The sequence below is a fragment of the Archocentrus centrarchus genome, chromosome 11 (genome assembly GCF_007364275.1).
Source record: "Archocentrus centrarchus isolate MPI-CPG fArcCen1 chromosome 11, fArcCen1, whole genome shotgun sequence".
Lineage (NCBI taxonomy): Eukaryota > Metazoa > Chordata > Actinopteri > Cichliformes > Cichlidae > Archocentrus > Archocentrus centrarchus.
Window position 1 is genome coordinate 3,423,782 of NC_044356.1, and position 16,197 is coordinate 3,439,978.

Here is a 16,197-nt window from a genome sequence, read left to right on the forward strand (position 1 = left end):
GCCACCCAATAGACCCAGTAGTAGCTTTCAGGCGCCTCTTCTGTGGAACCAGCTTCCAGCTTGGATTCAGGAGACAGACACCCTCTCTATTTTTAAGATTAGGCTTAAAACTTTCCTTTATGATAAAGCTTATAGTTAGGGCTGGATCAGGTGACCCTGAACCATCCCTTAGTTATGCTGCTATAGGCCTAGGCTGCTGGGGGGTTCACATAATGCACTGTTTCTCATTCACCTTATTTACTTTGTTTATACTCCAGTCTGCATTTAATCATTAATTGATATTAATCTCTGGCTCTCTTCCACAGCATTTCTTTCTCTCCCCTCAGCCCCCTCTCAGCAGATGACCCCCCCTCCCTGAGCCTGGTTCTGCTGGAGGTTTCTTCCTGTTAAAGGGAGTTTTTCCTTTCCACTGTCGCCAAGTGCTTGCTCATAGGGGGTCTTTTGACTGTTGGGTTTTCTCTGTATTATTATAGGGTCTTTACCCACAATACAAAGCGCCTTGAGGCGACAGTTTGTTGTGATTTGGCGCTATATAAATAAAATTGAATTGAATTGAATTGAATTGAAACCCGGAGCAGGAGACTCTCACGTCCTGGTCCTTGATGAGCCTGGAACCAGGAGGTCAGACGTGGATCATGGAGCAGATACTGACTCCAAACTGAACTTTGAAAAAGTGAAAAACAGCTCCAGCATCTGTTTGAGGAAACCTTCGTATTTCCACATTGATAAACCACAATGATTTTATTTTATGATGCTGCTCTTATTGAATCTGTTTTATCCTTTTCCTTGGTATCCTGCTTTGAATATTTATCTGTAAGAGCAGGAACTCAGTCACAGTGCTGAATGGTCTAACAGCTGATCCGGGGTTCCTGTGCTGCAGACACTTGCAGCGGTTGGCTGGTTCGATTTAACCCTTTGCACAGAGGGTCCCAAATTACAGAACGTTTAAAAACAGCATCACTCACAGGAACCAATCACAGCATTGCTGTCCCACATGATGCTGTGTTATTGGGATCTATTTGTCTCTTTATTATGTTGTGTCATAGGGTCAGGGTTCAGTGAGGATGGATGTCTCACTGACTGCAGTGTACATATTCGATTGAGCAATGGGCGTGGACCGTGTGGCTGATGAGTACAGTTGTTGCACAATGGTCCATTAATCATACATAGATATAAATAACAATAATATACTCAGTCCCATATTTAGATTTTATTTATTAATATAAACAACATCTGCCATGCTGATTTTTTCTCTACATATATGAGCACGAGCAGATTAAACAGTAATGCAGCCTGGGCGTGTACTACTGTTAAAAATATATGCACTGAAATCGAGGGCAGAGAAAAATCATCACTTAAATATGAGAAGTTACATGTTTTAAGTTAATTTTATATAAGAATGATGTGGATTAATTTCAGTCAGTTCATCAGTTCAGCTCTGAGTTTTTAATGACTGTTTGCATTTATGACCGCGCAGCTCTTTTTATGCTTCATGTAGAAAAATCTTCCATTTGTAACATGATTAAAGCTTTCTGATGAGCAGGAAAAACTTTCTGCAGTTTGAAGGAAATACTCGAGTAAAGTTCATCAAGTTATCTGTAATTTAACTGCTTTAGCAGAGCAGTCTGTCTCTCTCTCTCTCACACACACACACACACACACACACACACACACACACACACACACACACACACACACACACACACACACACGGGGTTCAGAATTTAATGTAAAGATCATATAATCATATTTAAATGTATTGATTTATATACTTCTATATAAATAAGTAGATAAATAAAAAAGATACTGTTCAAAGATTCATGGGAAACAGAGATGCAGAGAAAACATGAAGGGATCATGTTATTATAGAAGTGAGACTTTCATCTGGTGCCTGATCTTTTGAGAAAGGTACAAAATTCACCAGAATTTAAGAAAACGAACTGCATGATGGTAGAACTGGTGAGTAGAGTATTACCTCCTCAAATGGGAGAGCTAGTGTATTTATTTACTCTACTCATTTGTAAAACATCCTAGTCTTTTTATTGATTGAATAACAGCAAATGATAAGAAGAAAAGAGCAATAGATAAATAAAAATGGAAAGGTTATGAGGGAGAGGAGTAGGGCAGAAGGAGCTGAAAGAGAAAAAAAAATTAGATAGTGTTAAATGAATACTATTTGTGGGTGTGTTTTTTCTTAGAGTGTATGTTGGCAAAGAGAGCTACAACTAATGTAGCGACTTTAAGTTACTGAAGACTGAATTCCATAAATAGATATCAGCAGTAGCATTTTTTAGAGAAGATATTTGTTTCCGTAGATATTTGTTCAATCAATAATTTTGACCATAAAGTGATGTTGATTTGGTTCTTTGACTTCCAGTTTTTGAAAATAGTGGTCTTGGTGATTATTATCTCTGGGTAGAGTATTTCGTTCAAAGGTTTATTTAATACTATGTTGGATAAAGCTCCAAGTACGTGGGATAATGGGCTGTAGCAGTTCAAAAATGAGATAGATCATGTGTGATGTCTTTCCAAAATTGTTTAATAGGTGTCCAAGTAAGAGATCGGAGTGGAACAAATCTGAGAATATGTAAAACCCATCTTAAACATCCTTTCATTGGTATGGTGTATTTGGTGTATTATTCTGTATTGTGTTAGTTGTATGTTTGTATTAGTTGGTGTGTTGAATAAATTTTTACAAACTTTGGTCCAGAATTTGGCACTCGGGATAAACTGCAAATCTTGCTGCCATTTCTGTGATGGGATGCAGATTCTAGTATCAATTAAAAAATAAATCTGTATATTTTTAATAATATTTTTGTTTGTGTGTAGATATCTATAAATTCAGACGCAGGTGAAGACTGATGCAAACTGGGGGCTTCAATATCAATTTTTGATTGATAGAGGCTTTAATTTGATAATATTTTAAAAAAATGTTTCTCCCCAATGCCATACTTTTGGGCCAGATCAGAAATTTTTAATATAGAGTTATTATGAAAAATATGCATGAAGATAAATGTTGTCTTATTTATTGTAAAATCTGGTTGTTCCAGATGGGAGAAAATTTATTGGGAGGTATTTGGTGAAAGTTACCAGGCTGTCAGAATTGTAGCTTTGGTTCTTGAAGCATGGGTGGCGTGTGATGGAATGGGTTATGATGGGTAAGACATGTAAAGAGAAAGATGATGCTAAGGCTGCTGCATCCCAGCTATTAGGAGAAACGGGAAGAGTAGTGTAGTCTGAGATGGTGGTGAAGGTGTTTATAAGGTTAATGGTTAATGGCTGTGGGCAAGGATGGCAATGGATCCTGTGGGTAAAGTAATAAATCATCTGCATATAGACTTATTTTATGTGAATGTTTTGGGACTGGATTCCAATAATATTTTTCTTTTGAGTTCTGGCAATTGGTTCAAAGAAAATAGCAAATAATGACAGAGAGAGTGGATCCTTGGCTTGTGCCTTGATGCAAAGTGAAGTGTTGTGATGTTAGCCCATTCACCACGACTGTGACCATCGGTGACGAGTACAAAACTTTCACACAGTGTAATTATTGTAGGGTCTTTACCTTACAGTATAAAGCTCCTTGAGGTAACGGCTTGTTGTGATTTGGCGCTGTATAAATAAAACTGAACTGGACTGAATTGAATAAATGATTCACCAAAACCAACTTTCTTTAATGTTTCTTTAATTCTTTAAGAATTCCCAATTAAATTTATCAACTGCTTTTTCTGCATCTAATGAAACAATTTCTGTCAGTTGATAAGAATAAGATATATAATAAATAATGTTAAATAGTCTTTGTAAGTTATTAGATGAGTGCCTTCCTTTTATAAAACTGGTTTGATCTGTGTGTATAATGAATGAACTCAGTCTGTTTTTCCACCCCGACTGCCCTTTTTTCTCCTTGTCGCCAGCAGCAGCCCCAGAGCCACGGAGTCGGAAACACTCACACAGAGGAGTGGGAAAACAGAGAGAAGAGGAGTGTGTGAAAATCCACCCTCAGCTGCTTTTTCTGTGGCAAAAGACTACTTGTGATCAATAAAAACTGACTCAACCTTACCACCGTGCTCTGCGCTTGTGTTCAGGTTTACAGAGGGGCTTAACATATTTACAACATGAAGTTTGAATTTTGATTAATTTCTTCAAATTTAATTAAAATGGGGAATTGGGGTTCTTTAAGAAGTTCAGATATGGTTGGTGGTTTATTGCATTCAGCTATTTGGTCTCGGGAGTTGCGGTAAATCGCTTTTCCTAAAAGGTTATCAGTTTCCTCTTGATTAGGTTAAATTTTTTCTGAATATAAATTAGCATAAAAATTTTAGAAAATTTTATTTATTTCTTCAGGTGATTGTCTTGGTTTTCTTTCAGTGTTTCATCATTGAAATTGTTGGGTTGTTTTATTTTGTTTTTTGTTTTTTTGCTTTGTTTCATTTAATTTAATTTGAAGTATTTTTTACTTTTATTGCTGTGTTCTAAGATTCATGTCTAAGAAGAAATTTTGTTCTTTTATTTATATAATTATTAAGCTGTAACTGCATTTATGTAGTTCACAGAGGTGGCAAAAGTACTGACATTCTGTACTTAAGTCGAAGTACAAGTACTTATGTTAAAAAATACTTTAGTAAAAGTCGAAGTACTGGTTCAACTTCTCTACTTAAGTAAAAGTAAAAAAGTACAGGCTCTGAAATGTACTCAAAGTAAGAAAGTAAAAGTAATTCTTTGGAGGATGCTTCTACCTGCTAACCTCATTATATATTATTGTAATAACATAAAATAATAGTACATGAGAATACAAATGTTATTCCAATCTAAATTTTAATCCTAATGAATGCACTCAGCTTGAATCTGTTATGTAGGACACAAACTGTTAAAGGGAATTTAAACACAGGTCTATTCTCTGTGTCCTCCATAGTAGAGGGTGACTGTGCCTCCACCTAAACACCAACATGAGGATACTCAGGGGTTACAGTGGGATTCAGAAGCTGGAGGAACCCTAAGATCAGCTGTAGTGGTTCTGCATGGGGAGAAGAATCACAGCTTTCTATTGTAGCTGCAGTAAATGATGTTGGTGTGCAGGCTGTGATCAGCTGACCTGCTGCTGCTGCTCTGAGGTTTACTGCTCTGTGTGGATGAAGTGAACTCACAAAGATGTAACCCAGTATTTCACAGCTATCTGAGCTGATCTCCATCCCCTACACTGACAGCATACAGGCTGTAGAAATGTGGGATTCAGTGATCTCAGCATCAGCAGCTTTGATTCAAACTCATCTCTGCTGCACTGATGTAACCTGTAACTCTGACCATGAACACAAACACTGTGCTCCAGTCCAACACAGAGCTTTACTGTAAATACAGTACAACAAGCTAACCTATTTATTACACACTAAACTGCAGTATTTTCATACAATCTTTGAATAACACAAAGTCAGCATACTTCAGTTTATTTTCCAGTCCTTACCTTTAATTCTAACCTCTCTTCTTCCTCTCCTGTCCTCTTTCTCCATCTCTGAGTGAACTTCTCTCTCTTTGCTCTCCCTGAAATACAGCAGCTCTTCTTTTAGCTAGCAGACACACTGTGTGACAAACTGCACACACTTTGTGTGTTTGCTGATATTTGTTGAGCATTTAGAAACGTTGCATTTACCTGCCACACGTTACTCCCTTCATGCTCGCTCCTCTTCAGTAGCGCTAGCTAAGCTGTTTATGTGCCGCAGCGCAACTTACGGATTCGGTCCGGCCCGATTATAGCGCTATAAATGAGACATTAATTATATGGGTTTGCGTATTTAATCCCTTTCTACGAGATAAGCCCCGGTGATGGAGGATACACCAGTACGATTGTCTCTTATATGTTATTATTCCTCCGTTTAGGCTCAGATCGTTTGATGTTTGACGGCGCACTGACCGGAAATGCAAACTTCTCTCTGACGTGTTAAAAAGTAACGAGTCTGTTTGAAAATGTAAGAAGTAGAAAGTACCGATACTTGTGTAAAAATGTAGGGAGTAAAAGTAAAAAGTAGTCAGAAAAATACATACTTAAGTAAAGTACAGATACCTGAAAAATCTACTTAAGTACAGTAACGAAGTATTTGTACTTCGTTACTTCCCACCTCTGGTAGTTCATTGTGAATCTGGTTATTTGGATTAGTTGCATTGGAAATTTCTAATTCTTAGTTTTTTTTCCAGGCATCTTTCCTGTTCATTTTCTTTCTTTTTCTCGTGTAGAGTAAGAAGTTATTTTTCCCCTCAGTACTACTTTCCCTGTTTCTGGAAAATTGTTAAATTCACCCTACACATTTTTGAAGAGATTCAAATCAGGGCTTTCTGTGGGCCAGTCAATAACATTCACATTAGTCTTCTGGAGGTCGATCTTCACCAGGACCGACACATGTTTTGGGCCATGTTGGAAGACAAAGCTTGAGGTTCTCTTTCAGAATCTTCACATATCCTTCTTTCTCTATGGTTCCTTCCACCTTGACAAGATTACCAGTTCCAGACACACTGAAGCATCCCCACAGCATGTTTCACTGTGGGGACGGTGTTCTTTGGGTTGTACACCTCTCTTTTCTTTGTCCAAACATAAGCAGGATCTCTGTGTCCAAAGAGCTCTAGGTTCATCTCAGCTGACCAAAGGATGCTTCCAGTGTGCACAATCTCTCTCCAGGTATGTTGTTAGCATACTTCAATCTGAAGGTGTCTATTCTGCAGAAGTGGAGTGTTATTGTCTTCAACCTCACAGTCCATTCCTGTGCAGGGTTCCAGTGATCTTCTTTGAGACTACAACTCACCATTTGGCAAAGTCATTCACTGGAGTCTTGGCAGTTTTAGCCTAATCTTAAAAATAGAGAGGGTGTCTGTCTTGGATTCGGGAGACAGACACCCTCTCTATTTTTAAGATTAGGCTTAAAACTTTCCTTTATGATCAAGCTTATAGTTAGGGCTGGATCAGGTGACCCTGAACCCTCCCTTAGTTATGCTGCTATAGGCCTAGTCTGCTGGGGGGTTCACATAATGCACTGTTTCTCATTCACCTTATTTACTTTGTTTATACTCCACTCTGCATTTAATCATTAATTGATATTAATCTCTGGCTCTCTTCCACAGCATGTCTTTTCTCTCCCCTCAGCCCCCTCTCAGCAGATGACCCCCCCTCCCTGAGCCTGGTTCTGCTGGAGGTTTCTTCCTGTTAAAGGGAGTTTTTCCTTTCCACTGTCACCAAGTGCTGCTCATAGGGGGTCGTTTTGACTGTTGGGTTTTCTCTGTATTATTGTAGGGTCTTTACCCACAATACAAAGCGCCCTGAGGCGACTGTTTCACTCAAGCAACAGCTTGAGTGAAAGTATCATAATAACCACATGCTGGCTGTGAAATGCAAAATCTCAGCTTCCAGAAACCATTTGAATTTTTCTGATAGGACAAACTTTTGTGCAATTACAGTATTACAAAGAGCGCTTGCACAAATGTGTGGATACACTCAGAGTTAAAGGATTAACCCTAACAGAGGCTTGTATCAAATTCTCAGAATTATTAATAATTAACACAAAATTATTAGCTGAAAATGATTGAAGTTTATAAGTGCATCCATTCTGAGTCACACTGTCAGCAGTCATAAAAGAAAGACTATTTCCTGTACTAGACTGTGAGTGCACACACACACACACACACACACACACACACACACACACACACACACACACACTGTGATGTATTCAGACTTGAGAGTCACAAAACAATTTCCTTCAGACCTTAAAACATGTCTTCTCTATGTCGCTCTCTATGTCCCCATAAGGCATAAATGACCCCATAATGTGAATATGTGAACACATATAGGTCCTCACAACATATTGCCATTATTCAGACTTCAGACTCAAAATCAGGGTCACTTAAACCTTAAAACGTCTCCTCCTTGGAGACTCTTTATGTCCCCATAAGCTGGAGACATCCCCCTGATGTGATTGTATTAACACACAGGTCCTCATAAAACAGTAATACCTGGACCACAAACACACATATCCACCCTCAGCAGGTAGGAACCTGCACGCTGCAGTTTCCTACCTGCAGGTCTGCTTGTACAGTCATGGTTGTCATGGCAACCGGGCGGGCCCCTTGTTGCACCAACGAGTCATACTGCCACACCTCTGTTGTCCTGCTGGCCGAAAGTACAGAGAGAGAGACAGGCGAGGGAGGGGCCGAGGTGTCAGGGTTCACTCATAAACTCACTGAAGGTTGCTGTGATGTCATCAGGTGAGCCTCTAGGCGTACACACCGATTCTCAGGTGATCTCGGCTGTTTGTCTTCAACCCGTCTCACCTGTCTTACTTCACCTGAACGTCGTCTTTCTGAGGAAGCAGTCACTGTAAGTCTCTTCTGTCTGAGTCTTCACACTAATGTAAACCTTTCTTTCTCAGGATATCATATCAGGAAGTCTTTTTCTACTCAGACTTTTATTTTGTAGTCTTCTTGTCCTTCCCTCTGCACTGTTTCTGTCAGATAACAGTTGTGTCAATAAAGATTACTGCAGAGTGTGGATGTGGGTCTGTTCCCTGAGATCTTACCGCAGCATTGTTTCAGCTGTTTTAGTGCTCCATGAATCGTCATTACTGTGTCAGTTAAAGTAATAAATTTTACTGATTCCTGTAATTAGGTGAAGTACTCATTAAATTCAGTTGAAATTTGTATTTAATAAATTAAATGCCTAACAGCAGAAACTGGACCTAAGCTTAGATCTGAGCTAAAGCTCATTCTAGTTTGATCAAACAGGCTCTATAAACTAACTGTAAAATAACTGGACTTAAAGCTAATGCTGGGCAATGTAATTTTTCTTCAGCAGCAGCAGGAACAACATGGAGTCGAGAGAGGAGGAGCCTGAGGAAGACACACAGAGGTCAGAGTTCACCTGCAACCTTTTAAATTTTAAATCAACATACAGAAAATAAACTGTGTAAATATCAGTAATCACTTATTTAGAAAGCAAAAGTCCAGCTCATTATGTTGAGGAGTCCTGCTCCTCGCTAGGCTTCCAAAAGATGGCCAATCAGAAGCGGGGGGCTAAAACAGGAGCTAAAACAAGTTTCAGACAGATGAAATTAGGTGTAAATAAAGGCTCAGTATAAGAGAACAGATTATTTTGAGCGCCAAAACATGCAAAACTACTGAAACAAAGATTTGAAAACTTGTTCACAATTAATCTGAAGATGGAGGAAAAACAAGTTTCCCTGTAAAAGAAATCCATCTTTTCCCTTTTCCCTCGTGTTTTTGTATTCTTTAAGATTTTCAGTATCAGTGTGCTTCTGTGTGCAGATCCTTTCTGGAAGATGAAGATCCTGAGAATATCCAGCCCCCCAACAGTACTACTACTACAAGTACTACAACAGCTGATAGTCCTTCAGCTCTGGGCCCAAATCTTGCTGCAGCAACAGATGCTCAATCAGGTACTGACAGAAGTCAGACATGTCAAACAGTATTTATGGCATACTGATGGTATAATCCCTGGAAAATTCACAGCTAACCATCAGTCATGTTTACTTACAAAGTTTTCCCAAGCTGACCCACTGTACTCCAAACTTTAGAGCTCAAGGCATCGCGACATAAATCAAAATCTTTCATGAACAAAAGAACATCATCAGTGAATTATCAGTTTAGCTTATTCTGATACATTTCTCCACAGATGACGAGGAAACAGGAGAAAAACCACTCATTGCTGTGGCAAGTACAAAGAGGACAGAAGGTAGGAAGAGCAAAACGTGAGTTTTGGTCTCAGGTGAGTCCTGTCATTAACTCCTTGACCTTTTTTTGGTTTTAAAGATGAGGAAGAGGTGGAGGAAGAATGTGGGGGAAAAATATCTGCTGGAAGTGAGGAGGGTGAGGAAGACGAGGGGTGTAAGGAGGGTGAGGAAGACTCATTCATTTGTTTCTCCTTCAGATTAAATTTTCTGTTCTCATCATATTCAAAATTTGCCAGCAGATGAACTCCACAAGGTGTCTGATGTCAAGCCAGGTAACTCTGCTAGCTTCCTCCTTCTTTTTCTTCTTTGCCTCTTTCTGAGCTTCCTCTCTGACGTCCTGTCATCCATCAGGTGGTGCTGATTCAGAGGACAAATCACTGACGCCCACCAGAGACAGACCAGGTACACAGGGATGAGAATTTGTGGTTTCAGAGTCCATCCTTAATCTTTCTCTGCTCTAAAATGTTTTATTTTGTGGTATTTTTGATGGCACAAGAAAGAAAAATATGTAAAAACAAAAACAAAGAAAAAGACATGCAAATACACAATACATACATTCATATTACAAGTTCATAGCTTAAAGCTGCACACAAGAGGGAAACAATTAATTAATTAAAAAAACTAATTACAGAATGAATCAAAAATATGAAAATCTAAAATAGTGTAATGTGAGCACTTAAATATAAATAAAAGTATTTAAATATACAATTATAAATATTAATATTAAAATATACAAATAATTAAAAAATAAATATAAAATTAATGAAATAACAAAAATAAAAATAAAATTTTTAAATACAATCATAAATTAAATTGAAAAATATAAAGTTCTATAATGAAAATAGCTATATTAGAAAATAAGTAATTTTACTTTACATATGTAAAATATGAATTATGACATGGATGATGAGTGTGTCTCACTTCCTGTCTGCAGCTCCTCCCAGCACTCTGGCTTTGTCCAGCCCACAACCAGTGAAGAAGAAAGTCCTGATGGCTCCAACTCTCAGTCTGTCCTTAGGTAACAAAATTATAACCGTTACTTCTTATTAAAATTCAGGCCATACTTTTCATTCACCGTGATTTAGTCAGATTTTTGGTGTTTGATTTGATTTCCTGCCCGACCGTCACTTTGAGACGCTGTTGTTTTGTCTTTAGGTCGCAGTGAGTCCACGGTCTCTGATGATCTGCCCTCTGTCTTCCTTTCCCCTTCACCTGAAGATGAAGATGACACGGCACTTGATTTTGATCTGGATGCTATGGAGACGCCCTCTGACAACGAATCGCTGGCCTTCCCCATGTATGACCTAAACGTGGAAGGTGAGAGGTCAGAGATTAAAAAGTCCAAGGTCCAAGGTTTGTGACCACCTGTTCATTTTCTTATCTGATTGTTTCTCAGACGACCTGCGGCGTCTCGGAGTCGCTTCCAGTCGCCATAGAGGTCACAGCTCCAGCCCCAGGCCCAGGTCTGACTCTAAGACCGGTTCCCTGCTGGAGACAGACCAGAGCGGACTGGGCTTTCTGGAAAGGGAGGATGTGGTGGACAGCCAAGGCATCAAGTGGCGCTGTTTTGCCACAGGTGACCCTCCACAGGAGAGCCGGGCCAATATGAGCGTCCTGGAGCCATTTCTCAGGGTGCTGTCTCATGGAGGTACGACCAGCTACCTGTGAACTGGTTAATCTGTCCACCCTGGACCCACCTCCCAGTTTTAACATCTGTTATCATTAATCCAGGTTACTATGGAGACGGTATGAATGACATCATTGTGTTTTCCTCCTGTTACCTGCCAGAAAACAGTCTGGAGAATTACCAGTATGTGATGGACAATCTGTTCAGGTAATAGACACAAATGTTGGCCCTTCTGACACGATGTTTATACCTGACCCCAACCCGCCTGTCCCAGAGTTAGGTACCCACCAAAAAATTAAAAGTCCTGAGTTCATCTTTTTTTTTTTGGGCTTAATGGGAGCCCCTGAGACTCAGAAGCACTAAGGCTTTTGAATTATTGAAAAATTCCAAATATTGACAGAGATATGGTATTTCTAATGAGGGTCATTCCGCCTTTTTTGTCCCAGACATTCCAGAAGTCCATCATGAAGGGTCCTCATATGTAATCCTGTCTAGTTTCCCATTAGTCATCAGAATAATACAAAGTTTTAGCTCTGGGATTTTTTGGCATGCAAACATCTGAGCTCATCAAAATCGATTAAATTATAGGGATTGTAGTGAAATTTGAGTTTCCATGGAAACCAGTGTTGCGTAACACCAGCTTACAATAACACCTGATTAGTAAATGTTTGTATATACTCAGATATTGATGCAATTATTTTTGCAAGGATAACACTTTCAGTGATAGCGATAAAGTGATGCTCACGCTCAACAATCTCATTCATATTTCCCTGAATGTTCGATGTCTAAATTGGTGGCTAACAATACATGGATCATAAATATGAACCAAAGGCACCGATTCTGTGAAGAAAATGTCTTTATAGCACCTTACCTTTGAATTTCACTGTGTGACACTTCATTAGCTGTTTATACTCAGAGACTGATTGGGCAGGTGGAGATAGCACTTTTTGAACCTTCGTAACTGGTAATCATGCTGATCGTATTACGCCTGCGGGAGTCGCGAAATGGGAAATCTTAAGTGCTACGACTTCCCAGTCGGGTCGCACAAATCGGTGTGGTCAAAATTCTTATCTGCACAGTGGCGCCCCTTGTGGGTTTGCGGGTACCAACCAGAATGAGGACCAGTCACAAAGCTAATTTCATCATAGTGTACAGATTACAAACCCATTATCTGCTCCAGTATAACACCAGTAAAAAGCTTTGTGAATGTGATGCTGGTGAAGGAGAACTAACTCTTAGGGAAGTGACCAGATAACTGACAAAAGGCAGTGAAGCTGATCAGCTCAGTGTGGTTTCTGATTGGCTGACTCACCATTGGCTGTCTGTATCAGGTTTGTGGTGGGGACTCTGGAGCTAATGGTGGCAGAGAACTATGTGATTGTGTATCTCTGTGCGGGAGGTCAGAAGGAAAAACTGCCGGGAATCAGCTGGCTCAGAGAGTGTTACACCACCATCGACCGCAGGTAAGAAAAACCAGGAAGCTCATCCATCTATTGTCTTCCGCTTATCCAAAATCAGGTCATGGTGGTAGCAGGCTAAGCTGGTCTCTCTCTACTGCAGCACTTTCCAGTTCCTCCTTGAGGAACCTGAGGCATTCACAGGCCAGAAGAAATAAACTATATTCTCTCCAGAGAGTTCTGGGTTTAACCCAAGGCCTCCTCACAGTTGGACCTAAAAACCTCCAACAGAAGCACCCAGAAAGAAAGACCCAAACACCTCTTTTCTTTAGTCTGCAGGTGATCTGCTTTCAGTGATCAGAGCTGAGAAAATCACTTTCAGCTGTGATGTTGTTTCAGTGTGAGTCCAGTAGAGGGCATTACATCCTCACTGTGAGGCTCCTTTATCTCGTGTAACAGCAAACCAAAGTGTCCACAGCATCAGTTTGCTCCCAACTTTTATTCCACCTACACTATACTGTCAAAAGTATTCACTCACCGTTCCAGATCATTGAGTTCAGGTGTTCCAGTCACTTCCACAGGTGTATAAACCAGCACCGAGGCATGCAGACTGCTTTCACAAACATCAGTGAAAAAATGGCTCGCTCTCAGGAGCTCAGTGAATTCCAGCGTGGCACCGTGACAGGATGATACCTGTGCAACAAATCCAGTCCTGAAATTTCCTCACTGCTAAATATTCCACAATCAGCTGTTAGTGGGATTATAACAAAGTGGAAGCGACTGGGAACAACAGCAACTCAGCCATGAAGTGGTAGGCCACGTAAAATCACAGAGTGGGGTCAGTGGATGCTGAGGGTCATAGTGCACAGAGGTCACCAACTTTCTGCAGAGTCAATCACTACAGACCTCCAACCTTCATGTGACCTTCAGATCAGCTCAAGAACAGAGAGCTTCATGAATGGGTTTCCATGGCAGCTGCATCCAAGCCTTCCATCACCAAGCTCAATGCAAAGTGTTGATGCAGTGGTGTAAAGTGTTGATGCAGTGGTGTAAAGCACGCCACCACTGGACTCTAGAGCAGTGGAGACGTGTTCTCTGGAGGGATGAATCACACTTCTCCATCTGCCAATCTGCGGGAGGAGTCTGGGTTTGGTGGTTGCCAGGGGAACGGTACCTGTCTGACTGCACTGTGTAAAGTTTGGTGGAGGGGGGGGTTATGGTGTGGGGGTGTTTTTCAGGAGTTGGGCTCGGCCCCTTAGTTCCAGTCAAAGGAAATCTTAATGCTTCAGCATACCAAGACATTTGGGACAATTTGATGCTCCCAACTCTGTGGAACAGTTTGGGGATGGTCCCTTCCTGTTCCAACATGACTGCACACCAGTGCACAAAGCAGCTCCATAAAGACATGGATGAGCCAGTTTGGTGTGGAAGAACTTGACTGTCCTGCACAGAGTCCTGACCTCAGCCTGAGAGAACGCCTTTGGGATGGATTAGAGCGGAGACTGTGAGCCAGGCCTGCTCTCCAAAATCAGTGTCTGACCTCACAGATGTGCTTCTGGAAGAATGGTCAGAAATTCCCATAAACACTCCTAAACCTGTGGAAAGCCTTCCTAGAAGAGTTGAAGCCGTTATAGCTGCAAAGGGTGGTCCCACATCATATTAAACCCTCTAGATTAGGAATGGATGTTACTCAGGTTCATAGACAGATGAGCAAATACTTTTAGCAATGTAGTATCTTTTATTTCATTGTTTTATCCTTTTCTCTCCAGCTTCCTCCCACAGTCTGAATACATACATGTGTTAGGTTTGGACACAAAGTAGGTGTGAATGGTCATCTGTCTCGCTGTGTTAGCCCTCTGGTAACCTGTCCAGGTGTACTCTGCCTCTCACCCTATGACAAACCTAACCCTAACTCTAATTGTGAACTGGAAAAGCGGAAGAGAATGGATGGATGGATGGATGGATGGATGGATGGAATATCCTTTATGTCCCTGTCATTTTCTATTTATTTATCAAGTCTTCTGTTATTTTCTTTCTGTAGGTTGAGGAAGAACCTGAAGGGTTTCTATGTGGTTCATCCCACCTGGTATATTAAAGCACTCATCACCATCATCAAACCCTTCATCAGGTGTGCAGCTTCATCACCACTCCTCTGATACTGCTGTGACAGATCATCATACTGTTAGTAAAAGTTGCTGCTTTAGCACGTTGGCCCTGCCATGTGGGCTTTCTGGATCCAGAAGTGACCATAATCAGATGAGAGGGTGGAGTGTTAGCTTGGTTAACAAACTGTCTTATCCATAATTTTCCTCCTCTTCCTCCTCAGCACCAAGTTCAGCAGGAAGCTTCAGTTCATCAACAGCTTAAAGGAACTCTCTAATGTCATCCCCACTGAGCATGTACAGATCCCAGACTGTGTCAGACAGTGAGTGACATCATCATTTATTTATTCAAACCTGACAGAAAAAAGGTGTTGCTCAATTTTTTAAAACTATTTTTTCATAAATGAATTAATAAACAGCAGGAAGAAATTATTTAGCTCAGCTGTAAATATGACATATGGTTTTAATTTCCCTGCAGGTATGATGAGAAGCGGTCCAGGTGAGACTCCAGGTGGTGCTGCAGAGTCATGTTTATGTAAACCTGTTCCTCTGTCATCCAGCAGGGGGCGCCTCAGTCTCATGTGATGAGACTGTGTCAGCGTTTGAGCATCCTGGATGTATCAGAATCACTTTTCTCAAGACTTTTAACTTTATCGACAGTCCTTCTGGTGAGCAGTGTTAACAGGGACTTTTGGGTCCAAGAACTTCACACTTTAAATATAAAATAAGGGTCCTGCATCCTGCTATTTCAACGTAGATGTGACATGAGCCAGGAAAGAACAAGTGCTCCCTGAGATTATAACTTCATTTCTGTCTGATTTTAACCTAAACACATGAGTCACTGTGCATTTCAGCGTCCCTGAAGAATCCAGTTATGGACAGTTACAATTTTGTTTGTGGAACTTAAAGTATTAAGATAAAAGATGAGTGATATAAAACACTTCTCCCTCTGAAATCCAGGTTCTGTATGGTGGGTCTTTAAAGGGAACAAACCTTAGAAAGATATACAAACATTGTCACTCAAGTTTAAGTTTAAAGTCAGAACTTTGAGAGGTCTCAGTGTCAGGTATTTTCAGTCAAAGGGTTTCATTTTTAAAAAAAGGTTTTTAAGGGTTTTGACACATTTCCTGACACTTTCAGAGTTGAACTATCAACCCTGCCTGCAGTCATTCTTTGCTTTAAAATTAAATGTTCTGGGCTGCTGAATAAACTCGTGATGGTTCTGTAATCCGGTCTTTGTCTGGTGTTTGCGTGTGACACTCGTGTTTCCTCAGCCCCTCCTTCAGTAAAAACATCAAATTCTCTCAGCCATTTCCACAGATGACGTTTGGAAATCAGAGAATATGCTG

The 16,197-nt window shown here is 40.4% G+C and overlaps 1 protein-coding gene across 4 annotated transcripts; it reads left to right on the forward strand.

The window, feature by feature from the left end:
* Positions 1–8,157: 8,157 nt before the first annotated feature.
* LOC115788374 (BCL2/adenovirus E1B 19 kDa protein-interacting protein 2) lies at positions 8,158–16,081 on the forward strand. Of its 4 annotated transcripts, none has more exons than XM_030741364.1 (15): positions 8,160–8,353; positions 8,825–8,881; positions 9,298–9,428; positions 9,665–9,724; positions 9,802–9,885; positions 9,959–9,994; positions 10,074–10,124; positions 10,657–10,740; positions 10,878–11,039; positions 11,119–11,370; positions 11,454–11,556; positions 12,681–12,812; positions 14,788–14,874; positions 15,073–15,171; positions 15,327–16,081. In XM_030741364.1, exons 1-15 carry the CDS (start codon positions 8,232–8,234, stop codon positions 15,349–15,351), a joined length of 1,485 nt encoding a protein of 494 aa, XP_030597224.1. In that variant the 5' UTR covers positions 8,160–8,231; the 3' UTR covers positions 15,352–16,081. The 4 variants fall into 4 exon arrangements, with proteins under 4 accessions (XP_030597227.1, XP_030597224.1, XP_030597226.1 ...); XM_030741366.1 differs by having other exon boundaries at positions 8,828–8,881; XM_030741365.1 differs by having other exon boundaries at positions 8,161–8,353; positions 9,962–9,994.
* The last annotated feature ends 116 nt before the right edge of the window (positions 16,082–16,197 follow it).

Bases quoted from the DNA above. Each gene is read 5' to 3' on its own strand.
- LOC115788374 (XM_030741364.1), top strand. From the start codon at position 8,232: ATGTCATCAGGTGAGCCTCTAGGCGTACACACCGATTCTCAGGTGATC. The intron at 9,886-9,958 runs GTGAGGAAGACT...AAAATTTGCCAG, and splicing joins AGACGAGGGGTGTAAGGAGG to CAGATGAACTCCACAAGGTG. The intron at 10,125-10,656 runs GTACACAGGGAT...TCCTGTCTGCAG, and splicing joins GCCCACCAGAGACAGACCAG to CTCCTCCCAGCACTCTGGCT.